We start from the raw sequence: 26,080 nt of genomic DNA on the forward strand, positions 1-26,080 counted from the left end.
GAACATTACTGGTATGTAATCAACCATCTAGAATATTTCTAGTCCTTACTGATTAATCAGAGGGACAAAAAAAAGTGTTTAGAAGAAATATCAAACCGTAATGCAATCTGATAATGAATATTTCACAGCTTTGTTTCACACTTAGCACTTATCAAAGAAAATTTAGTATTGGAGTAAGAACCAATGCATGATTTAGTTTTTTTTCTTCTCTAGAAACTTTTTTCTAAACAGTTTTCCTTCCATTTGAAATAGTGATAGTTCTTTAATATATTTATGATGTGAGGCTAATGGTTGCATTGTATAATATGGGACTAGTCTACTTTCAAATTCAAGGGTTCTTCAGTTTTACCTTGCCTTGTATAATAGGCAATACAGTGCATCCCGTCGAACCTTGATTTTTAGCAATTTCAGAAGTCAAATCACTATTTCTTAGAAATATGAAGGGTCAAAAAATATGTCAAATAGACAAGTCCCTTCAAACCCAAGAGTCGGATCTCATTGGGGCAGTCAAAAACATACTCTCAAGGGTCTACTTGATAATAGTAACTCAAAACCGACACCCTTTTACTTTATTTTTCAATATGTGAGTTGCATACTGTAATTACGGTCACAAAAAAATAATAATATGATAATGGTTTATCACAATAACAATTAATATCAATCAAAATAAGCAGGAACCCGCCTGTCAATAGGAAAACAGACTACATGGCCAACCAGAAATGGTTGATTCATAATTCATGGGCTACATTTCACAATGGACAGAAGGCCCTGGAAGATATGGTGGACAATGACTTAAAAGAGGATCGTAATCCACAATTTATAGTAACTTATCAATAGCATTTAACAGATAATACTTCATACTCGCTTTGATGCACTCTAGAAAACAAAATGAAGTAAGTGTGATTAGCACAATCATAAATCAGAGAAATATTTCAGTGTGAACAATGCTTAAATTACATCACTGTAAAATAAGTAGGTTACCAGTCGAACCTCATTTTCTCAAGTCAGTAGGGGCCATGAAAAAAGTAAAAACACGGAGAGATATACATGTACCGAGTATTCCAGGTAACCGAGTATACTTTACATAGTTTTTAGCTGTTTGAACTGAAATTTTACTTCCGAGTTAATCAGGGTCTTTGAGCTATCAGATTTGGAGGTAAAAAAGTTTGACTATGTATAGAAAATCATTTCTGATATGTCAAAAACAAAAAAAAATAAAAAAACACTCTTCTTAATATTTAAACAAATTCACATTGAATTATCATAATTTAATAATAATTTCTGATATGCAGTATCTTACAATTACACCATAATTTGTTACAGTCAAATGATTCTACAGAAAAATCAGAAGATAATTAAGATTTCAAATAAAAAAGCATAATATTTCTTCAATCTCTTTCACACAAATATTTTTTGATTAATTTTATTCTTCATTGATAATATTTTTGTGATTATTTTCATAAAAACTGAATCATAACTACATCACATTATAGTTTCCAACATAAAACTAAAGCTGAAAGTACGAATTGGCTACATTTGACGACCAGCAGGTATGTAGGAGTATACTGGAATGTCTACACATAAGCACCGAGTAACTAGCAAAATCTACCACAAATAAATTGCGAAAAATATATATAAAGTAAAAAATAATCCTATTCTGTTGGGAGTAGAAGCAATGATCAGTGAGCAGGGCTCTTTCACCGAATAAAATATTCTTGTTCGATGGGGATATGGCAAAATGGACAAAGAAACACAGGTAGTTGTCTGCCTGCGTCAGTTTTCCCTCTGTGGATAAATAACAATGGTCCCTAAGACGAGCGTCCACGTCATAAGTCCAGACTCGTTACAGTTCCTGGTAAAGCCGAACTCTCCACTCTTAGCTTGCCTTTACTTTTGATGGCTTCCTGCAAATACATGAAGATCATTTTCTGTGACATCCATCTTTGTTTGAGAAATGTAAACGTCATCTTCATTAACAGAGTACTGACATTCTAAACATGGTAGATGTTTTAGCAGCTTTCTTACTTTTGAACTGAAAGCAATGTGCTCTAATTTTATTGCACCAATTACATTTACAAGACAGTGCTTTCTATAGCAAATACTGTTGATGGTCCCAATTTATCCTTGTGCTTAATAGCTAGAATATGATCATGATAACACACTAAAATTGAGGGTAAAAAAATATGTACATTTGCACATTTGAGTTTTAACTTTTGTTTATCTAGTATTACCTTCTGTTTGTAGAGTTTTACCTTTTGTTTGTAGAGTTTTACCTTTTGTTTGTAGAGTTTTACCTTTAGTCTGTAAAGTTTTATCTTTTGTTTGTAGAGTTTTACCTTTTGTTTGTAGAGTTTTACCTTTTGTTTGTAGAGTTTTACCTGTTGTCTGTAGAGTTTTACCTGTTGTCTGTAGAGTTTTACCTCCTGTTTGTAGAGTTTTACCTCCTGTTTGTAGAGTTTTACCTTTTGTTTGTAGAGTTTTACCTTTTGTTTGAAGAGTTTTACCTTTTGTTTGTAGAGTTTTACCTTTTGTTTGTAGAGTTCTACCTTTTGTTAGTAGAGTTTTACCTTTTGTTTGTAGAGTTTTACCTTTTGTTTGTAGAGTTTGTAGAGCTTTACCTTTTGTTTGTAGAGTTTTACCTTTTGTTTGTAGGGTTTTACCTTTTGTCTGTAGAGTTTTACCTTTTGTTTGAAGAGTTTTACCTTTTGTTTGAAGAGTTTTACCTTTTGTTTGTAGAGTTTTACCTTTTGTTTGAAGAGTTTTACCTTTTGTTTGAAGAGTTTTACCTTTTGTCTGTAGAGTTATACCTTTTGTCTGTAGAGTTTTACCTTTTGTTAGTAGAGTTTTACCTTTTGTTTGTAGAGTTTTACCTTTTGTTTGTAGAGTTTTACCTTTTGTTTGAAGAGTTTTACCTTTTGTTTGTAGAGTTTTACCTTTTGTTTGAAGAGTTTTACCTTTTGTTTGAAGAGTTTTACCTTTTGTCTGTAGAGTTTTACCTTTTGTTTGAAGAGTTTTACCTTTTGTCTGTAGAGTTTTACCTTTTGTTAGTAGAGTTTTACCTTTTGTTTGTAGAGTTTTAACTTTTGTTTGTAGAGTTTGTAGAGCTTTACCTTTTGTTTGTAGAGTTTTACCTTTTGTTTGTAGGGTTTTTACCCTTTGTCTGTAGAGTTTTACCTTTTGTTTGAAGAGTTTTACCTTTGTTTGAAGAGTTTTACTTTTTGGTTGTAGAGTTTTACCTTTTGTTTGAAGAGTTTTACCTTTTGTTTGTAGAGTTTTACCTTTTGTTTGTAGAGTTTTACCTTTTGTTTTGTAGAGTTTTACCTTTTGTCTGTAGAGTTTTACCTTTTGTCTGTAGAGTTTTACCTTTTGTCTGTAGAGTTTTACCTTTTGTTTGTAGAGTTTTACCTCCTGTTTGTAGAGTTTTACCTTTTGTTAGTAGAGTTTTACCTTTTGTTTGTAGAGTTATACCTTTTGTTTGTAGAGTTTTACCTCCTGTTTGTAGAGTTTTACCTTTTGTTTGTAGAGTTTTACCTTTTGTTTGTAGAGTTTTACCTCCTGTTTGTAGAGTTTTACCTTGTGTTTGAAGAGTTTTACCTTTTGTTTGTAGAGTTTTACCTTTTGTTTGTAGAGTTTTACCTTTTGTCTGTAGAGTTTTACCTCCTGTTTGTAGAGTTTTACCTCCTGTTTGTAGAGTTTTACCTTTTGTTTGAAGAGTTTTACCTTTTGTTTGTAGAGTTCTACCTTTTGTTAGTAGAGTTTTACCTTTTGTTTGTAGAGTTTTACCTTTTGTTTGTAGAGTTTTACCTTTTGTTTGTAGAGTTTTACCTTTTGTTTGTAGAGTTTCTCCATTTCCTCCTTGAGTTTATCCAGTACAGCAGTATTAGGTTTCTTTGAGCAGGTTTGTGACTGGAGTTCCGTAATGGAATGTTCTTCTCTCTAAGAAATGAAAACATTGAAATATTTTCCCCATAATCAACCTTTTATTCTGTTAATTCTCCCACATAATAGTTTTGCCTGTAACACTAGTGCATAATAATGACATTATGTCATACATTAGAAATGGTAGAACAAAACGACTGCCTCCGTTTGATATTGTTCTTCGTATCTTAAGTTAGATAATTATGTTTTAATGAATTAAAAGAGCTTGCATTGTGTTGATTTTATATGAAATTTCAATTTTGTCAAATTTTGTAATATATCAGAAAATATTTATCGGCGGTCAAAGGGTCAAAATGGTAAAACAGAACTTACCTTCTTTTCTTTGAGATTTTTCCATGAGGATCGCCCGTACAGCCTAAGAAGGGATCCCAGGTTTGTGATATGAGGATGCAGCTCCTATCAATATGACATTTCAAACATTACCGGAAATCAGTTTACAATGGTCAGAGTTGCTAAGCATGTAAATGAAGTGATAATCTGCCTGCCTGGGTCATCTCAAAATACTTTAATGAAATACTTAGATATGATACATTTTACTTTATCACCTGACTGGCCTGTTTAACAATGTAATACGGCCATGTCACAAAGACTGTAAGACACTTGTGATAACACTATTGTGTTGCCATATATATATATATACAATGCATATATATATAGAGTATTGATTTTAAGTTTTCATTTATATTCGATTATAAATATCAGTTATGTGATCAACAAATTCTTCAACTTGTGGCTATGTCATAATCTGACATGGCACAAGCCTTAGTATCAAACTATATATCTCCTTTGATAAATTCTATTTGACATAGCCACTCATGTAAGATCCTCTATTTCTGGAGCAGGTCAGATAGTCTACTGACCTGTAGGACGGTAAGGATAGAGTCTACTGACCTGTAGGATGGTAAGGATAGAGTCTACTGCCCTGTAGGATGGTAAGGATAGAGTCTATTGACCTGTACGATGGTTAGGATAGTCTACTGACCTGTAGGATGGTAAGGATAGAGTCTACTGACCTGTAGGACGGTAAGGATAGAGTCTACTGACCTGTAGGATGGTTACGATAGAGTCTACTGACCTGTAGGATGGTAAGGATAGAGTCTACTGACCTGTAGGATGGTAAGGATAGAGTCTACTGACCGGTAGGATGGTAAAGATGGAGTATACTGACCTGTAAGATGGTAAGGATAGAGTCTACTGACCTGTAGGATGGTAAGGATAGAGTCTACTGGTCTGTAGGATTGTAAAGATAGAGTCTACTGACCTGTAGGATGGTTAGGATAGAGTCTACTGACCTGTAGGATGGTAAGGATAGAGTCTACTGACCTGTAGGATTGTAAAGATAGAGTCTACTGACCTGTAGGATGGTTAGGATAGAGTCTACTGACCTGTAGGATGGTAAGGATAGAGTTTACTGACCTGTAGGATGGTAAGGATAGAGTCTACTGACCAGTAGGATGGTAAGGATAGAGTTTACTGACCTGTAGGATGGTTAGGATAGAGTCTACTGACCTGTAGGATGGTAAGGATAGAGTCTACTGACCTGTAGGATGGTTAGGATAGAGTATACTGACCTGTAGGATGGTAAGTATCGAGTATACTGACCTGTAGGATGGTTAGGATAGTCTACTGACCTGTAGGATGGTAAGGATAGAGTCTACTGACCTGTAGGATGGTAAGGATAGAGTCTACTGACCTGTAGGATGGTAAGGATAGAGTCTATTGACCTGTAGGATGGTAAGGATAGAGTCTACTGACCTGTAGGATGGTTAGGATAGTCTACTTACCTGTAGGATGGTAAGGATAGAGTCTACTTACCTGTAGGACGGTAAGGATAGAGTCTACTGACCTGTAGGATGGTAAGGATAGAGTCTACTGACCTGTAGGACGGTAAGGATAGAGTCTACTGACCTGTAGGATGGTTAGGATAGAATCTACTGACCTGTAGGATGGTAATGATAGAGTCTACTGACCTGTAGGATGGTTAGGATAGAGTCTACTGACCTGTAGGACGGTAAGGATAGAGTCTACTGACCTGTAGGATGGTAAGGATAGAGTCTATTTACCTGTAGGACGGTAAGGATAGAGTCTACTGACCTGTAGGATGGTAAGGATGGAGTGTACTGACCTGTAGGATGGTAAGGATAGAGTCTACTGACCTGTAGGACGGTAAGGATAGAGTCTACTGACCTGTAGGATGGTAAGGATAGAGTCTACTGACCTGTAGGACGGTAAGGATGGAGTATACTGACCTGTAGGATGGTAAGGATAGAGTCTACTGACCTGCAGGATGGTAAGGATAGAGTTTACTGACCTGTAGGACGGTAAGGATAGAGTCTACTGACCTGTAGGATGGTAAGGATAGAGTCTACTGACCTGTAGGATGGTAAGGATAGAGTCTACTGACCTGTAGGACGGTAAGGATAGAGTCTACTGACCTGTAGGACGGTAAGGATAGAGTCTATTGACCTGTAGGATGGTAAGGATAGTCTACTGACCTGTAGGATGGTAAGGATAGAGTGTACCGACCTGTAGGATGGTAAGGATAGAGTCTACTGACCTGTAGGACGGTAAGGATAGAGTCTACTGACCTGTAGGACGGTAAGGATAGAGTTTACTGACCTGTAGGACGGTAAGGATAGAGTCTACTGACCTGTAGGACGGTAAGGATAGAGTTTACTGACCTGTAGGATGGTAAGGATAGAGTCTACTGACATGTAGGATGGTAAGGATAGAGTCTAATGACCTGTAGGATGGTAAGGATAGAGTCTACTGACCTGTAGGATGGTAAGGATAGAGTCTATTGACCTGTAGGATGGTAAGGATAGAGTCTACTGACCGGTAGGATGGTAAGGATAGAGTCTACTGACCTGTAGGACAGTAAGGATAGAGTCTATTGACCTGTAGGATGGTAAGGATAGTCTACTGACCTGTAGGATGGTAAGGATAGAGTTTACTGACCTGTAGGATGGTAAGGATAGAGTCTACTGACCTGTAGGATGGTAAAGATGGAGTATACTGACCTGTAGGATGGTAAGGATAGAGTGTACCGACCTGTAGGATGGTAACAATAGAGTCTACTGACCTGTAGGATGGTAAGGATAGAGTTTACTGACCTGTAGGATAGCCTGGGCTGCTCTCTGTTTACCTTCTCTCTTATTTTTACATACAACCTGTAAAACAGCCACACACATATCAATGGTCATATTCTAAACCAGATTTATCAATAAAAACCTTTTACAATGTTTATCCCCAAATTAGCCCCTCCCCAATTATAAACACCATACTTATCCTCAGATTAATCACCAACCCCTGTGTTAAATTTGGATAGTGGTTATTTATTCACTTTAAGCAATACCATTTTAAATCAGATAATTCTGCAACAAGAGGCCAAATGGGCCTGTATCGCTCACCTGGCTCTACAGCAACTTTGAAGTTGATTGAGGTCATTTCTACAGATACTATGCTGATTACCTCTTTATTCAAATATCATAGTAAGCTAGGTTTATTCATATTAATAAATTTTCTAGTCCTTCATTCCAGCCTTAACTCAGACATACTGTGACTAACTCAGACATACTGTGACTAACTCAGACATACTGTGACTAACTCAGACATACTGTGACCTAACTCAGACTTACTGTGACCTAACTCAGACTTACTGTGACTAACTCAGACTTACTGTGACTAACTCAGACTTACTGTGACTTAACTCAGACATATTGTGACTAACTCAGACTAACTGTGACCTAACTCAGACTTACTGTGACCTAACTCAGACTTACTGTGACTTAATCAGACTTACTGTGACCTAACTCAGACTTACTGTGACCTAACTCAGACATACTGTGACCTAACTCAGACTTACTGTGACCTAACTCAGACATACTGTGACCTAACTCAGTCTAACTGTGACTAACTCAGACTTACTGTGACCTAACTCAGACTTACTGTGACCTAACTCAGACTTACTGTGACCTAACTCAGTCTAACTGTGACTAACTCAGACTTACTGTGACCTAACTCAGACTTACTGTGACCTAACTCAGACATACTGTGACTTACTCAGGCTTACTGTGATGAATTCAGACTAATTAAGACTTACTGTGACTAACTGACTTATTTGATTAAGTGTGACTAATTCAGACTTACTGTGACTGTGCGTTTCCCAACAGTTAGAGAGTATTCACTCTTTTGGTGTTTTAGGGGTTTGACGTCAATTTTACAGTTTGTGTCTCCCATTCCATAGTTTCTACAAAATGAATTTAAAACAATATTAATGAAAAAAACATCAGCTCATCATAAATGTGATTTCATAACAAAAAGTCAACTGGTGTCACGATAGAAGTTCAAAGAAAATCTGATATATAGCTTTCTACAGTTAACAGTACTTAACAATATACTAATACATTAAACTTCAGAAAATACCGACACAATAACAAAATTGTCATTCTAACTCAAAATCTATAAAACTAGGGCAAAACATGTATCGACCAAGTAAGCTTTGTATATATATATATTTACATGGGGAACTTAGATAACACATCTGTGTCACTTTCTCCTTATATATATATATTAAAAGCAGCATTTGTATCATTTCGAATGTATCTATATAAATTCATAGTTTGAAAAATATGTTACAGACCTGCAACAGTATCAGAAGCTTTTATATATATATATTTGCATGGGAACTTAGATAACACATCTGTGTCACTTTCTCCTAATAAATATATTAAAAGCAACATTTGTATTATTTCGAATGTATCTATATAAATTCAGTTTGAAAAATATGTTACAAACCTGCAACAGTATCAGAAGCTTTTTTATATATATACATGTACTTACTATAACAATTAAATTAGAATTTTAAATGATATAAAGATTTACCTGCTGAGGCACTCCTGTAGGATCTGGTAGGGACTGGGCTGCCCTACTTTGTTACATAGCTCATAAACACGCGGGTCCTCGATCTTGATCTCATCAAAAAACTGTAACACAATGGTAAAGACATCAAAACTGCAGATAAGTCTCAAATAACAGATTAAAATTCATCAATTCTAGGCATGTTTGGAGAGTCTAGTATCACGCTATACTTTACTCAAACATTGGAGAAAGTCAACTACATGATTGTGGCAATTTCAGGTGTTCAGGATTAATTTTTAGTAAACAAAGCCATGGACAGATGGTTCCATTTAAGCATTGAACTGCTTTCACTTGGAAGTTATGGGCTGATGAATGCCAACTGGACAAAGGCAAATTTAATGAAGCGTGAAGCGCGCTTCATGTTGAATTTGCCTTTGTCCAGTTGGCATTCATCAGCCCATAACTTTCAACTGAAAGCAGTTCAATACTTATATTTACATTTGACAACGATTTTTAAAGATTATATCCAGGAATTTGGGTTCTACGATGAATGAACACATTATTATCGTCTAAGACAGAACAGCCTTTTCAACAGCCATCTTTCGTTATCGCCGACGTTACAATTATGACGTCACTATAATAATGAGGTCATAATAGAGGTTTGGAAGTTATGGACTCGTAACCTTCAAGTGGGCTTGGTAAAGTTATATAGTGGGGCTGCAGTGTAAATGTAAATATTCAAATTTGACATTCACATTGAGTATAATTCATACCACAGATTCACAAGTGGGGACAATTCCTACCGATATTCATATATGTAAATAATTCATACCAAAGATTCACATGTTGGGACAATTCCTACCGATATTCATATATGTAAATAATTCACAACAAAGATTCACATGTGGGGATAATTCCTACGGATATTCATATATATGTAAATAATTCACAACAAAGATTCACATGTGAGGACAATTCCTATCGATATTCATATATGTAAATAATTCACACCACAGATTCACATGTGGGGACAATTCCTACAGATATACATACATTAGAGCTGAAACGAATGTTCGAATGTTCGCGAATGAATACCAATTCCCCGAATATTAGAATAGTGGAATCATATTCGAATATTCGGTACGATATTTACTTCCCTTACTCCTTTGATCTGAAATGTGTCCAAACGTTCCATTTGAGTTTGGGAGCATTTCCAGCTAAATTCCAATAATTCTAAAGCAGAATGTAAGCTATGCTTAGGGGTTTTAACGTACAAAGGTACTATACATTCAACATAGCAAATCATCTCCGGGCCAAACTCATTGAAAACGTGTTCAAACGTCAGATTTCCGTTCCAATCCAGCATTCAGTTTAACATAAAAATACATGTATATACAACTATTTTGACATGAATAGGTTCCAAAACGCGTGAATGAAAAGATATAAACATTTTTCTGACATGACATCGTAAATAAGGTTCAGTGCTGCTATCTTTCATATCCGTACTGTGTACAGTACTGTCAACCATGTGGTGCGCCATATGCATTACGTCAGTGTCAATAAAACGCTTTGAAACAATAGCAACATTCCCGGTTACAAGCGCTCAACCGACAGAGGAAAATTTACCATGTGGACAGTTCGCGGTCGTTTTATTTCATGTTATTTTACATACAGACCCAATGTAGTGAACGTTGATTTTTTTTAATTATTTATTGGTCTTATAATGCAAATATTTCTTCTCTTGACACTGACAATATGACAGACACAAGCTCGTCAATCAGGTAGGCCAACCATGTTTACGTTGTCGTCAATAGGCCTAGGTGAACTTGGTGATTTTTTTACGATTATTAAAGTGAGCTTCTGATTTAGTTCTGGCCATTCTTCAGTTGTATACATCACTGTTACTTATTTAAAGCTTTTCAGTCGTCTATCAAGCTTAGTATTCGAATATACCAAACGAATATTCGAAGGCCAAAATCTGGTATTCGTTTCAGCTCTAACATATATATAAATAATTCACACCACAGATTCACATGTGGGGACAATTCCTATCACAGATTAACATTCACACCATAGATTCACATTTGTGGGACTCATATTTGGGGACAATATCAGATTCATTAAACAACATACCGATAGGTCCTCGTCTTTATTAATCTCTTCTGTGACTTTGCTCATTTCTGGGATAAGTATTGTCAGGGTTTCTTTTGCTACAAGAAACAATGGATCATGATAACTAGAAATATCAGTACATTTAAAATTAAAAAGATAGCTAGAAATATCAGTACATTTAAATTAAACAGTACCCAGATGTAATAATGAAAATTAATAGAGTAATCAAAGATGCAACATTGCCAACAAAAGTGCAATTGCAACCTTTTTCAATATTCATTGGTTTATGAATATTCAAATTCTTGATGCATCAATATTCATTTGTTTATGAATATTCAAATCATTGATGTATCAATATTCATTTGTTTATGAATATTCAAATTCTTGATGCATCAATATTTATTGGTATATGAATATTCAAATCATTGATTATTCAAATTCTTGATGCATCAATATTGATTGGTTTATAGATATTCAAATCATTGATGTATCAATATTCATTTGTTTATGAATATTCAAATCATTGATGTATCAATATTCATTTGTTTATGAATATTCAAATTCTTGATGCATCAATATTTATTGGTTTATGGATATTCAAATCATTGATGTATCAATATTCATTAATATACCTGAATATTTATTGATATAAAATGTAGAATTTTATTAATATCGTAGAACTTACATTTACAAGAATTTATAAGTGAAAACTTTTAAGTTTAAGTGACGATCATATGACCTCATTTAATGATCATGACATTATTACACGGATATTGCACAGAAGGACATGAGATATTAGAATAAATTTGCATAAGGAGAAAAGATTGTACAAAAAACAAACAAGATATAAACACATTTCAAAACAAAGAGTTTCTCTGCAGTGAACATAAACCATAACACATCAAATCATCAACAATCATCAAAGACATATATATTAAACTATATTATGAAAATCATATTTTTACACTTTCATATCCTCGGTTGATTTTTTTCTTAGGTCAATACAACAATGTATCAATTTTATCAAAAGGCTATAATTGTACAGTGGAACTTCGTTAACTCGAAGTCGACGGGACCACGAAAAAACTTTGAGTTATAATAAATCCGAGTGTTCGAATTAAGCGAGTTATCATTTTTGGTGAAAAGTTTGGTCAATATTTGTCAATATTATATAATCATTATAACTCCGCTCTGTCGCTCATCAGTTTAGTGTGAAGACTGGTCAATACATGTAAATATATATGTAATGTTTCGTTATGTCACTTGTAATTTGGTGTAGTTTTGCCGATATACAGTCACGATAAAGTTTCTTTCACTTAGTCACTTCAATAACGATCTGATGTGCAAGTCATGTTTGCAAAAGGTAAACGATAAAACAGAATTCGACAAAATAACAAGTTATTCATGTCAAATCAAATAACCGTTTAAGTTTAACACAGATTGCATGCAAAACATAACCAAACCACTATCTTTTATTGGACATATAAAATACTGTTTGATCGGCCTACTTACTTTTAATTGATAACCACGCCATTTCCATGTGTATTAGCACCGGAAGTTGGGCTGCGCATGTGCGTATAAAATGTTACTGTGGCTGAGTTGACGTTTTATCCGATTTAATAGACAGCACTGACCGTTACAGTTGTACTCTGAACACCTCGTCAGTAATTACGCTATTGTTTCAGCAGTTTGAAGATTTAATAGGCGCCGGTGACTGTTTCATTTCTACACCTGTAAAAAGAGCCGGGTAGAACTACCGGTGTGTCAGAGATTAGTTCCGCTTGAGCGAGCGGGTAGATGAGTTGTTGACTATCGTGTGTACTAATATCGGCGACCGCCTTAGGAAATTACCTGATGTAAGTAAAGCAGTACTTTTTATCACCAAGACTTGTTGTAATAAGATTCAACCGACTATTTCTTTTATGAATTTATGAAACACTTATAATAGCATGTAGTGCCGATATGTTCAGTATTACAAACGGAATTTAGCTCTTAAAAAATGTCGGCGTTAACCACTGATCAACGAAAATTATACTTCGAGTTATCCGTTCATTTCAAATAGGATTTTTATTGTTGGGACCAAATTTTCACTTCGTATTATCCGAGTTTTTCGAGTTATCCGAGTTCGAGTTTTCCGAGTTTTTTTTACTAAGATAAAGAGAGAATTCGGCCAGGACCGACGATGTACTTCGAGTTAAGCGGGGTATTCGAGTTATCCGAGTTCGAGTTAACGAAGTTCCACTGTATGGTGTTAATAATCCATTTAAGTAAATCAATTTCTGTTGGATTTATTTAGAGCTATATTCCATTAAAATATCTACCTGACCCAAGGACTCCACAATAAATCACTTCTATCCATGGCTGGATTGCCTTCCTATTACTATTTCATTTAAATAAATTCTATGGGTGGTACCCCTTAACCAAACCTGGAGTCCTTGGGTGGGGTAGATGTTTTACTGGAATAGCCCTTAGTGATTATCCAATGTATAGGTAAAACAATTTTACCTGCTGCCATCTTGGCTGACTTTTTGCTGCTTGAATAACCGGTACCATATTCAATATCACCAATAACAACTGTGGCACTGTACGGGTTCTGGGCATTCTCTGTGAACAAAGGAATACAAATATAACCTAGACAGTTATTACTGCTACCACTAACTTACAACTACTGACTTGTATTGGCATTCACACAATGATTTATGAACCTTAGAAAGACAATATTAACCTTCACTTGGATGTTGCACACATCTTCATGGTTCTACGCTATCGCAGACACTTACGTATACCTAATTCTTTGAAGACACATCTAGGATGAATTCTGATTAGCCCAGACACTTATCTAATTCTTTGAAGACATATCTAGGATGAATTCTGATTTCCCCAGACGCTTATATAATTCTTTGAAGAAACATCTAGTATGAATTCTGATTAGACCAGACACTTACCTAATTCTTTGAAGACATATCTTGGCTGGATTCTGAGTGTGTGCTGTGCATATTCATGTAAAATACACACATAGGATTTCCCCAATGGATTCAAAACAAACTCTGCAAATACAAGAAAAACATCACTATATCAATTTGATTCATTTTCCCCTTAAATACATTGAAATTTTGTGTTCCTGAATAGTCACTTAAGTAAGGTTAAACAAGAGGCCCATGGGGCCTGTATCGCTCACCTGGTTGGATTTGACCAAATGTCAAAATAATGTTCATGTTCAATTTATTCATACACATACTCTCTAAGGGACTGAAAGACCCTATGGATTATTTTTACAACCTAATTGTGTTTGAAGAAACTAAGTTCCTTAGGGTGGGGAAAGACCCTTGGGCCTCTTAGACTCCGCCCCTCAGGCCCCTGGGTGTTCAGAGTAAAATTTATACAAACTCTGTTCCCCTCCCCCCAAGGATGTTCCTGACCAAATATGGTTCTAATTCATTCATAACTTTATGACTTGTAGCAATTTAAAGACTAATCTCTATTCCCCTATTTGGACCCGCCCCTCAGGCTCCTGGGGGTTCAGAGTAAAAATTTATACAAACTCTGTTCCCCTTCTCCCAATGATGTTCCTGATCAAATTTTGTTCAAATTCATTCATAACTTTATGACTAGTAGCGATTTAAAGGATTAACCCTATTTCCCCTATTTGGCCCCGCCCCTCAGGCCCATGAGGGTTCAGAGTAAAAATTCATACAAACTCGGTTCCCCTTCCCCCAAGGATGTTCCTGACCAAATCTAATTAAAATCCATGAAAAATTTTATGACCAGTAGCGATTTAAAGACTAATCTCCATTTCCCATATTTGGCTCCGCCCCTCAGGCCCCTGGGGGTTCAGAGTAAAAATGTATACAAACTCTGTTCCCCTTCTCCCAAGGATGTTTCTGACCAAATTTGGTTCTAATTCATTCATAACTTTATGACTAGCAGTGATTTAAAAGATTAACCCTATTTCCCCTATTTGGCCCGGCCCCTCAGGCCCCTGGGAGTTCAGAGTAAAAATTAATACGAACTCTGTTCACCTTCCCCCAAGGATGTTCCTGACCAAATCTAGTTAAAATCCATTAAAAAATTTATGACTAGTAGCGATTTAAAGACTAATATCTATTTCCCCTATTGGGCCCAACCCCTAAGGCCCCTGGGGGCCAGACCAACCGTTTATACAAAATTGGTTTCCCTTCACCCAAGGATGTTTCAGACCAAATATGGATCAAATCCCTTTATTCCTACGGAAGAAGAAGGATTTCAAAGAATTTGCTATATTTCCCCTATTGGGCCCCACCCCTAAGGCCCCTGGGAGGCCGACCCACCGTTTATACAAAATTGGTTCCCCTTCACCCAAGGATGCTTCAGACCAAACATGGATCAAATCCCTTTATTCCTGCAGAAGAAGAAGGATTTTAAAAAATATGCTATATTCCCCTATTGGGCCCCACCCCCCAGTTCCCTGGGAGGCTAGACCCACCGTTTATACAAAATTGGTTCCCCTTCACCCAAGGATGCTTCAGACCAAACATGGATCAAATCCTTTTATTCCTGCAGAAGAAGGATTTTAAAGAATATGCAATATTCCCCTATTGGGCCCCACCCCCTAGGCCCCTGGGGGGCCAGACCCACCGTTTATACAAAATTGGTTCCCCTTCACCCAAGGATGTTTCAGACCAAATATGGATCAAATCCCTTTATTCCTACAGAAGTAGAAGGATTTTAAAGAATTTGCTATATTTCCCCTATTGGGTCCCGCCCCTCAGGCCCCTGGGGGGCCAGACCCACCGTTTATACAAAATTGGTTCCCCTTCACCCAAGGATGTTTCAGACCAAATATGGATCAAATCCCTTTATTCCTACAGAAGAAGAAGGATTTTAAAGAATATACAATATTCCCCTATTAGGCCCCACCCCCCAGGCCCCTGGGGGGCCAGACCATCCGTTTATACAAAATTGGTTCCCCTTCACCCAAGGATGTTTCAGACCAAATATGGATCAAATCCCTTTATTCCTACAGAAGAAGAAGGATTTTAAAGAATATACAATATTCCCCTATTAGGCCCCACCCCCCAGGCCCCTGGGGGGCCAGACCATCCGTTTATACAAAATTGGTTCCCCTTCAACCAAGGATGCTTCAAACCAAATATGAATCAAATTCCTTCATTTCTACAAAAGAAGATGGATTTTAAAGAATTTGCTATATTTCTCCTATCGGGCCCCGCCCCTAAGGCCCCTGGGGGGCCAGACCCACTGTTTATACAAAATTGGTTCCCCTTCACCCAAGGATGCTTCAGACCAAATATGAATCAAATCCCTTCATTTCTACAGAAGAAGAAGGATTTTAAAGAATTTGCTATATTTCCCCTATTGGGCCCCGCTCCTAAGACCCCTGGGGGGCCAGACCCACCGTTTATACAAAATTGGTTCCCCTTCACCCGAGGATGTTTCAGACCAAATATGGATCAAATCCCTTTATTCCTACAGAAGAAGAAGGATTTCAAAGAATTTGCTATATTTCCCCTATTGGGCCCCGCCCCTCAGGCCCCTAGGAGGCCAGACCCACCGTTTATACAAAATTGGTTCCCCTTCACCCAAGGATGCTTCAGACCAAACATGGATCAAATCCCTTTATTCCTGCAGAAGAAGAAGGATTTTAAAGAATATACAATATTCCCCTATTGGGCCCCACCCCCCAGGCCCCTGGGGGGCCAGACCCACCGTTTATACAAAATTGGTTCCCCTTCACCCAAGGATGCTTCAAACCAAATATGAATCAAATCCCTTCATTTCTACAGAAGTAGAAGGATTTTAAAGAATTTGCTATATTTCTCCTATCGGGCCCCGCCCCTAAGGCCCCTGGGGGGGCCAGACCCAACGTTTATACAAAATTGGTTCCCCTTCACCCAAGGATGCTTCAGACCAAATATGAATCAAATCCCTTCATTTCTACAGAAGAAGAAGGATTTTAAAGAATTTGCTATATTTCCCCTATTGGGCCCCGCCCCTAAGACCCCTGGGGGGCCAGACCCACCGTTTATACAAAATTGGTTCCCCTTCACCCAAGGATGCTTCAGACCAAATATGAATCAAATCCCTTCATTTCTACAGAAGAAGAAGGATTTTAAAGAATTTGCTATATTTCCCCTATTGGGCCCCGCCCCTAAGGCCCCTGGGGGGCCAGACCCACCGTTTATACAAAATTGGTTCCCCTTCACCCAAGGATGCTTCAGACCAAATATGAATCAAATCCCTTCATTTCTACAGAAGAAGAAGGATTTTAAAGAATTTGCTATATTTCCCCTATTGGGCCCCGCCCCTAAGGCCCCTGGGGGGCCAGACCCACCGTTTATACAAAATTGGTTCCCCTTCACCCAAGGATGCTTCAGACCAAATATGAATCAAATCCCTTCATTTCTACAGAAGAAGAAGGATTTTAAAGAATTTGCTATATTTCCCCTATTGGGCCCTGCCCCTAAGGCCCCTGGGGGGCCAGACCCACCGTTTATACAAAATTGGTTCCCCTTCACCCAAGGATGCTTCAGACCAAATTTGGTCAAAATCCACTGAGTAGTTTAGGACTAGTAGCGATTTAAAGGAAAAGTTGACGGACGGACGACGGACGACGGACGACGGACGCTGCGCCATGCCATAAGCTCACCGGCCCTTCGGGCCAGGTGAGCTAAAAATATATATGAAATTATTGTGAGACAGTGATGAAGAGGGACGATGACACTTATACATGTCACAGCCTGTAATGAGGTAGCATATAGCCTTAAAGAAAGTTTGAATGATGGGTGAGTAACAAACAGCAGTTATTACCTTTAAGTTTAGGTTTTTCATCTCCTTTCACTTGTGGAATTTTGCAAGTTATCAGCTTTGTAGTTGACGGCTGAAAAAAAAGGGAGAGACAGAATTTTACACTGGTTACAAATCTTCTTGACAGTGACCATTAGTATACAGCTTTGATACTACTTAAATCACTTCCTATCCTATAAAATTGTCTTTATCACATACCCGAAAGTCAATGGATATTTCATGTCCAATATACACAACAATAGGATTAAACAACAGGCTTTGCATGTATAGGCTCTCCCCATTTTACAGCATACTTCTTAAGTCAAGACAGAAGACAATTGCTTCATAAGGCCAAACAAAATTAATGTCTTGTTTCTCAGGCACATTTTTCCAAAAAAGGATGAGGGAGGGAGGCTTTTTTTTTTTTTTTTTACTACCTAAAAATGTGATGAGGGAGGGACTTTTTTATTTTTTTCTCTCAGTCACATAATGATACATGTATATACATGAATCATGTGATTTGAAATTGTGTCAATTGTTAAATGCATAAAATGAATAAAGAAATCTTAATTTTAAACTATTGTCTTTATTTTCTGGTATTAAACTTGCAATTTAAATTGAAAAACAATTGAAATACAATTTTATGTTCAATGTTCACCAGATGTACACAAGTGATCAGGAACTCCCTATGTTTTAAGATTTGGTTCTTACATAATGTCCAAACAGTTTTGTTGCTTCGTTTACCTTCAAAGACATCGATCATTACTTTATCAAAAACATCAGCTTTCCGTTTGCCGATCTCGGCCGACACATCATGATCTGTGAATTTTGGCGGAAACGACCAGTCGTCGGGACCAAGCGATCCATCGCGCAGACCCTTGTAAAGTTCGCCAAACGAACAAGTGTCGCTATAATTCGATATGATTTTCCAGGGTAAAATAACACTGCCAGAAAAAGATATTTGAATGGAAATCATTGCTACCATGTGCAATCGAAAAATCAAGCTTCTAAAAGATAAACAAACGTTTCAATGATCTGATTTGGGAGATTCTAAAACACGGATCGGGCAAGTTCCGGATATTGCGGCAACCAACGTCGGATTTTTTTCCGGAATTTATTTTTCGGCGCAGACGTTTTTATTTTTTTGATTTCAATAAAAAGTGAGTGGTGCGGGGGGTTCATATTGGATGCGGGCGGGCCTGAGAAACAAGAAATTAATTTTATTTGGCCTAAGAGACCAAAAAAATAAGGCTGTTTGAATACCCCCCAACTTTACTTACCAGGGCCGGGCGAGACTGTGACCTAATTGCATTTAAGTGTCGTCTTCTGTCTTTCCATGTTCTACAAAATCAGCAGCATTATTATCATTATGGATTCCTACTTCTAACAAATATAATAGTTATGTGCTCAACATAACTTTTAAACATGGTAGATATTTCACCCCTAACCTTAGTAAGTGGAGGTTTTTTTTTCATCCTTTTAATGAATCTTGAAACGCGAAACAAAACAATATCTATGGCGAAATAGGCTAAGAATAGTGAACAGTATGATTTTTTTCTTCACATTTTATAAATGCAATCTTTTTTTGCTTTTCACAATTTTGAAAAGAACACTTTTTAGTGAAAAACATATATCTTTGACATGACTACATATATCCAAATCAGTTGAAAATCAGACCCGGACACTGATAAAGTCATTCAGATTTGGTTTGTCTGATTTATCCCAAATCAATCATTTGCTGCATTATATTGGTAGGCACATAATATGATTTCACACAAGATATCTGGCTCACTGTTATCTAAACTTATGTTCTCAGTAAGTTATTGACACAAAATTACAGATGGAAATAGAAAACTGCACTAATGAACACTAAGATTCATTTACGGATTTAACTTACACCAGTGAAGCATGTCAGAGTGATACTAATTTTATTTTATCTTTTATCATAAATTTGATATTTCGCCTGAAAAACCACCTGTGTTTCTGCTACAGGTACCACTACCGATACTAGACTTATTTTTATTCTGTTCCACAAATTGTACCAGAATAAAAATTGTACATGTAGGACAGGCAATCTTTTGATTGTTTTAATAGTTTTTACTGAGGTAATCTTTATCAGAAGAATCACCAAGATGTGATGAAAGTACTTATTAATAAGAAGTGTTGTTGAGTTGATCTAGGTAATTTATACAGATTCTAAGCTCATTATCATTTTTTATTCATTTAATGATTTTTTAGCCCTTCATTCAACCATACTACTGCTCCAATATGAGGTCTCTGGGTCTCTTGGAAATTGCAAAGTTGTTTAAAATTTTAGTATATCTGACCGTGATCTTGGATGTTGGTCAACGTCATTCATTTGAACAAACTTGCCAACACTTCACCACAGCATGCTACTAGTCAAATATCAGGTCTCTCAGCCTCTTGGTTATCAAGAAGTTGTTTAAATATTTTTACACATTTGAACTCTGTGACCTACAATGTAGATCAAGGTCATTTACCCCAGCATGATACTTGCCCAATATCGGGGAAAAGTTTATGCGGACTTCAATGTCATTAGTTCACTTGCTAGGGAGGTGAGGTAAATAAAGTGGATGTATAGGGTTAGCGGAAACACAGGTATCTTTTAGGCCTTATTCGCAGAGCTATAAATTAAGTTGCTGATCAAAGTACAAATTGGCAGTAAAAGTGGTTTCAGTCTGTTATTAAATATCAGATATAATACTCACTTGAATTTTTTTACTGTGATTGTCCTGAATTCAAACAACTTTTCACAATATTCCCGTAGTTCAGTAGGATCTGAAATATAAGACAAGAGAAACTGAATAGAAATTTTTGGCTTTTTATTTTGTTTAACGTCCTATTAACAGCCATGGTCATTTAAGGATGTGCCTGGTTTTGGAGGTGGAGGAAAGTTGCAGTACCTGGAAAAAAACCACCGGCCTATGGTCAGTACCAGGAAACTGCCCCACATGGGTTTAGGTGGAGGACTAGTGATAAAGTGTTGGAACACCTTTACAACTCGGCAACCGCGGCCAGAAATAGAAATTTCCAGATTGAATTTCTATTTAGTGATTATCACAATAGATTTTCCTATATACATGTATATATTTTACTGGTTAAAACTAAATATGTTTCTATTCTGTTACTCGTGACCAGGAAATGTCTGTGCGTTCTTAAAGACACTATCCTACTCTTTTAATATATAACCCTGAAAATATCATGCAAGAAAAAGAAATTACCAACCTATCTATCTTGTTATAGGAAACAAAAATATTTTACTTCTAGGTGCTACAGTAACATAAATAACAGTATATATATATATCATGTATTCACAGCAAATGCAATATGAATGGACGTTAAAGTTCAACCTAGCTATAGTTGGCTTCCATATATATATATGCTGAAAATCTTTCTATTTCAATAATCAGTCAAACCAAGGGGCCAAAAGGGCAAAATATGACAAGTGGTCTCTTAATCCAGGTTCATGTTTCTATTATAGTAAATAGCATTCGGAGGGGGAAATATGGTCACATATGAGAGTCTCTTAATTCAGGTGGTCGCTAAATCAGGTTTGACCGTAAATCATTTCATAATCATCTAAATAATCCCAATACTTTATCATTTCAACAAGGAAATGCGTGGAAGCTGGATTCCTTTTCTTCTCTTTTGAAAGTGGTCCATAACCAGTAATTTATAGTAACACCACAGCTTTCATGAACTATTGATGTATTCAATCCATCTGCCTTGGGCTGCTTTCCAGTCGTCTTTAAAATATTGACTCAGAAAACTTGAACCTTACCTACAGTATTTTGTTTCTTTCTATCCTCTGCGTATTCTATCTTGATGGGCGGGGCTATCACTGACCCATCTGCAGTGGTCACAAGAGGCGTCTCCTGTTCTCCAGTAGAAGCTGTTCCTGAAACTGGAACAGAAGTGCTTGATTTAGGAAGAAATTTCAGTGGACAATGTCAATATTATCATTTGTGTGTATTTTGGTAAATAAAACACCATTTACAGTTCACTGCATCGCCTCAGAGCTCTAAATAAACAAAATCAGCTGAAAGTGGTGAAACCACAGGGTGTACACATGTACATGACCTAATAAGGGTGCCATTACCTTTTTTATAAGAAAAATATCTTTGACTGAGTGTCAAAATGGTGTTCAAAAGAAACAAGCCATGTGAAATGTTTTTTTTCTTTATGTGTTCAATTTTCTTTAGCAAATTAAGTCATTGGAACAGAAGTTTTCGCCACATTTAAACTATTCATACAGATGTCAGTATAAAGTGTGCTGAAACTAATGCTAAATGCACATACACATGGCATATATCACTTACCATATTTATTTGAAGATAAAGTAAAAGACTTAATTCATGTTATTAACCTAATGTTTTTAAGATTAGAAAGGTAGTAAAAGACACTGTAAATCAATTATTAGGTCAAAGATGAAGTAAAACGATGTCAGATATGATCTGGGAAATCACCTGTGTCTATAAATAGAACACAAAAGAGTTCTATTTAAACATATAATGGCGGAACACAGCTAGCATGTTTTACAAGTTTACGGGAATATTCCAGTGATGTTTATGCTAGATAAATGATAATGAATAGATATCTTCATCAGGAATATTTTCATGACTGAATATTTTACCGTTTCCACAGACTTGGGTATTCTACTGCTATAAGATGAATCTATAAGCAGTTTGATGACTGATAACAATCATGGAAGTGATCTTTAAACAAAAGTAATGATACCTGTGCCATTAGTTTCACCATTGGAGACTGGTTCTGGTGGTGCTTTCACTAGTTCAGTATGCATGTCAGAATCTTCACCATTAGCAATGGGTTCAGGAGGTAGCGGTGGTTGCGATTCCACAGCTTCGTTAGACATGTCAGCATTTTCACCATTAGGGACTGGTTCAGATGGAAGTGGTGGTCGTTCACCCATATACTCTGATTGCATGTGAGAATTACCACCATTAGCGACTGGTTCTGTTGGTGGAAGCGGTGGCATCGATTCCTGGGACTGTGACCCAGGTTTCACAGATTCAGTCTGCCTGTCAGAACTTTCATCGTTACGGACAGTTGTACCCTGTTGTTGGTCTTGGAATTGCTGAGTATTGGAATTCTCTTTATGTAGCTCTCTCCTGTACTGAAGGCAGGGAACAGCACTAACGGGAATGTCATGTTTCTGAAGAAAAGTTCGAGCTTCAAATCAGACACATATGTACACAAAAAATCCCAGAGGGATCTTGGTGCCCACCATTGAATGATCTTTATTTGTTCCATGTCAGACAGATCTTTTCTTATCTACTATTTCCTTCTTTCCCCTTTTATTATTTCAGTACTATAGATAACAAATTTCACCTATCAAAATTCAAGATGGCCACTTGTCCCGTCATTTTGTTTTCTCAATGACACAAAATAATGGGCACAAGAACCACAGGGAAACTACATATGAAATTGTGTAATATATGTCTTCAGTACTTTTTCAAGAAATAGCGATAATGTGATTGGTTTATGGACTGACAATGGACAAAGTGATTTGATCTGATGACGGTGCACTATTAAGGAAAAGCATTGTAAGCAATCCATAATCTTCATGACCAACTTCAGTATCATAAGTAAAATGGTTACTATCATAAACATATAAACTATTTGACAAAACTTACTGGCCAGTAAATCTTCTCAATTGTTTGTAATTATGTAATTCTTTATCAATCCCAAAAAAAGAACATCTTATTAGGTGTTATTTTACGATAAGTAAAAGTAAGTTTGACAAACACAGGTCAATTAATGTTCTTTTCATAGGTTTTGAAACAAAACATGTGCAATCAATATGAGGTTGTCACGTACAGTTTATAGGCAAACCAATGGGATCACAGAACCATTATTATACATTACCCTGACACTGCCTGGTCCGAGAAAATAAGGACGGGCCAAAGTGCACACTCTTGTTGTTTTGTGGAGGTAGACTGGCATACCGCTGTTATGGGTGATCACAACCCAACCCTCTGGTAGCACCTCAAATGGATTGTTTCCCCTCTCTGAAATTAACAGTAACCAACCCTGCCATGTTCAGCATCAATACTATCTCTCATGCAATATCTGGAATATATTGCACATTTTTATGCTTATAATACACACATTATGTAAGAAAAATATAGCATATTAAATTTCCAGAGAAAAATATTTTAATACAAATTCCTTTTGGAAATTTGGTCTTTTCTTCTCTCTTTCATGCATAAATCTGTTAACCTCTACATTTATATGTAAAATCCTAGTCTTTCATAGAACATTTTATCAGATATTTATCAATAACATCATTTCTTCAGCTTGAAGGGTATCTGGATTATCTGTCTTAGTGTCTAGAAAGGTACCTGTGAGAACAATCTTCTCTTTCTGTATAGGACAGTCTGTAGTGGTACGTCGTTCAAAGCCTTCATCAAGCCAGGCATAAATTTCACTGTCTTCGAGGTCATCCTCACTGTAGAAATCACCCATGTCATTATCTCCTTCAGCATCGCCCAGGTCATCAATGATCTCAAATTCCTGAGTTCCATCTGCAGGTTCCTTGGGAATATTCTCGGCACTATCTGCCCTCAGCAACTTGGCTGGCACTTCGTCATCTGATTCGTCTTCCTCTTTATCTTCCTCAAGCACAGCATGGGGACGCTTTGCTGCTTTTTGAGGTTGCGGTTTATCTTCCTGCCTGTCAATTTCTCTTTCCTCAAGCACTGTTAAAATTGAATTCTCTAAAGTCACACTTAATATGATTTACAAAGAAAAAGGTATGATAGTACTGTAAAATAAGTGACTTAAGGAGTAGAAATTCAATTTATTGATTTAAAAATATTTCTGATTCAGTTTTAATTTTTGGAATGAGAAGCTATTACAACTGTTTTCTCGGTCATAATATTTTACCAGAGAGATGTTTCATTATGTTTGAATTCCTTTAATGACAAGACATCCTTATACAATAAATGATTTGCTTATGGATGAATGTTAAATAAGGTTTCTATAAATTCAATTCAAAAAGGTATGTGACAAATGGCGGCACATTCTAAAAGTGTGCCATCATTTCACATTGTAAATAACTGAGTGCTACTAGTCAGTCTCTATAGCAACCTTCCATTTTACCACGCAGTGTTGAAGTGATGCTGATGATTTCAAACACTTACAGGGATATATCCAATCTGGATTCAAGCAGTTGCAAACTCTGAATGAACCCCTAAAACCTTCACATATTTAACTACATTACCTGAAGCTTTGTCCTCAGCTTCATTTATCTCGGCTTCTGACACAATTTCACCATCTGATTCAACTGGAGCGTTACTTGCTTCTGATGTGTTCTCGGTCTCCTGCCACTTTTCTGACTCTAGTACTCTTGTAGCATCTTTGATACTTTCCACCTCTGATTCAATTTCCCCTTCTTCCAAATCTCCATCATCCATCTCTGATGTCATTTTCCCACCATTATCAGAGCCAATGTCCAACCTGTCAGTTTTTTGATTGGACGTTTGCGTTGACGATGGTGGTACTGTGGAATCTAGCTCATCTTCCATTGGTCCCGTTTCAGACAAATGTTTGTGTAAATATCGCAAATATTTTTACAAGTCTTCTATAAATGAACAATACACACAATGATAGAGACAAGTCTCAATGGCTGGGTTAATCAATTTTGGATATAAATACACTTTTGACCATTCAAGAACATTCTCCTCATGAAAGATATTGATACCTTTTAAAAGGGACACAATTTCAATGGATAAATAAATATAAACGATTCTGGCGAGAGATGCACACGGTCGGAGTACAAGCAAAGGTTAAGATTTTATTGTTGACACTTCACCTTTACTAATACACCCCACAATGCACTAAATACTATCAAGATGGGATGAAGAGGCATCACATTACAATTCAACAGGCATAAGTTACAAATACATGCACATACTTTGCATTTGCCAAGCCAGATACAATTTTACATCTTCAATGTTTCAACTTAAATAATATCACCCGATCTACCTTTACGAAATATGCAGATCGCATATATAAAAGCGAACTTCTGGAAAATTTGTAAAAGATTTGCAGATGCTATATAAACTGGAAATTTTATAAATCAATACATCATATTCAGATATGAGTTCGACATAAAAATGGATTCATGTTCGACTAGATCTAGGTGTCGCACACAAACTTGGCAGAATGAATCCAATAATACCTAAAAAAAGAAGTCGGATAGCTCGAGGCCTTTTTATGTTTTGGAAGTGAAACACCGATCTACTGATCAGAATGCATGTTACGAGTTTCTGACGTCGAGGAAAATGTTGTGGTGAGCGAAAACAGGTGACATCGTCTTCAAAATTCAAGCACACAACAGCGCACC

The 26,080-nt window shown here is 36.6% G+C and overlaps 1 protein-coding gene across 2 annotated transcripts; it reads right to left on the reverse strand.

The window, feature by feature from the left end:
• Nucleotides 1–181: 181 nt before the first annotated feature.
• On the reverse strand, nt 182–26,080 carry LOC117321148 (microprocessor complex subunit DGCR8-like). Of its 2 annotated transcripts, XM_033875617.1 has the most exons (18): nt 25,916–26,080; nt 24,956–25,315; nt 24,075–24,431; nt 23,599–23,741; nt 22,450–22,885; nt 21,494–21,616; nt 20,421–20,490; nt 18,972–19,032; nt 17,716–17,785; nt 13,857–13,958; nt 13,417–13,515; nt 10,933–11,009; nt 8,824–8,924; nt 8,089–8,188; nt 7,053–7,109; nt 4,252–4,335; nt 3,826–3,936; nt 182–1,904 (listed from the first exon to the last, which is right to left on the reverse strand). In XM_033875617.1, exons 2-18 carry the CDS (start codon nt 25,257–25,259, stop codon nt 1,827–1,829), a joined length of 2,373 nt encoding a protein of 790 aa, XP_033731508.1. In that variant the 5' UTR covers nt 25,260–25,315; nt 25,916–26,080; the 3' UTR covers nt 182–1,826. The 2 variants fall into 2 exon arrangements, with proteins under 2 accessions (XP_033731508.1, XP_033731509.1); XM_033875618.1 differs by lacking the exon at nt 25,916–26,080 and having other exon boundaries at nt 21,494–21,604; nt 24,956–25,858.

Source organism: Pecten maximus, unplaced genomic scaffold (genome assembly GCF_902652985.1).
Source record: "Pecten maximus unplaced genomic scaffold, xPecMax1.1, whole genome shotgun sequence".
Lineage (NCBI taxonomy): Eukaryota > Metazoa > Mollusca > Bivalvia > Pectinida > Pectinidae > Pecten > Pecten maximus.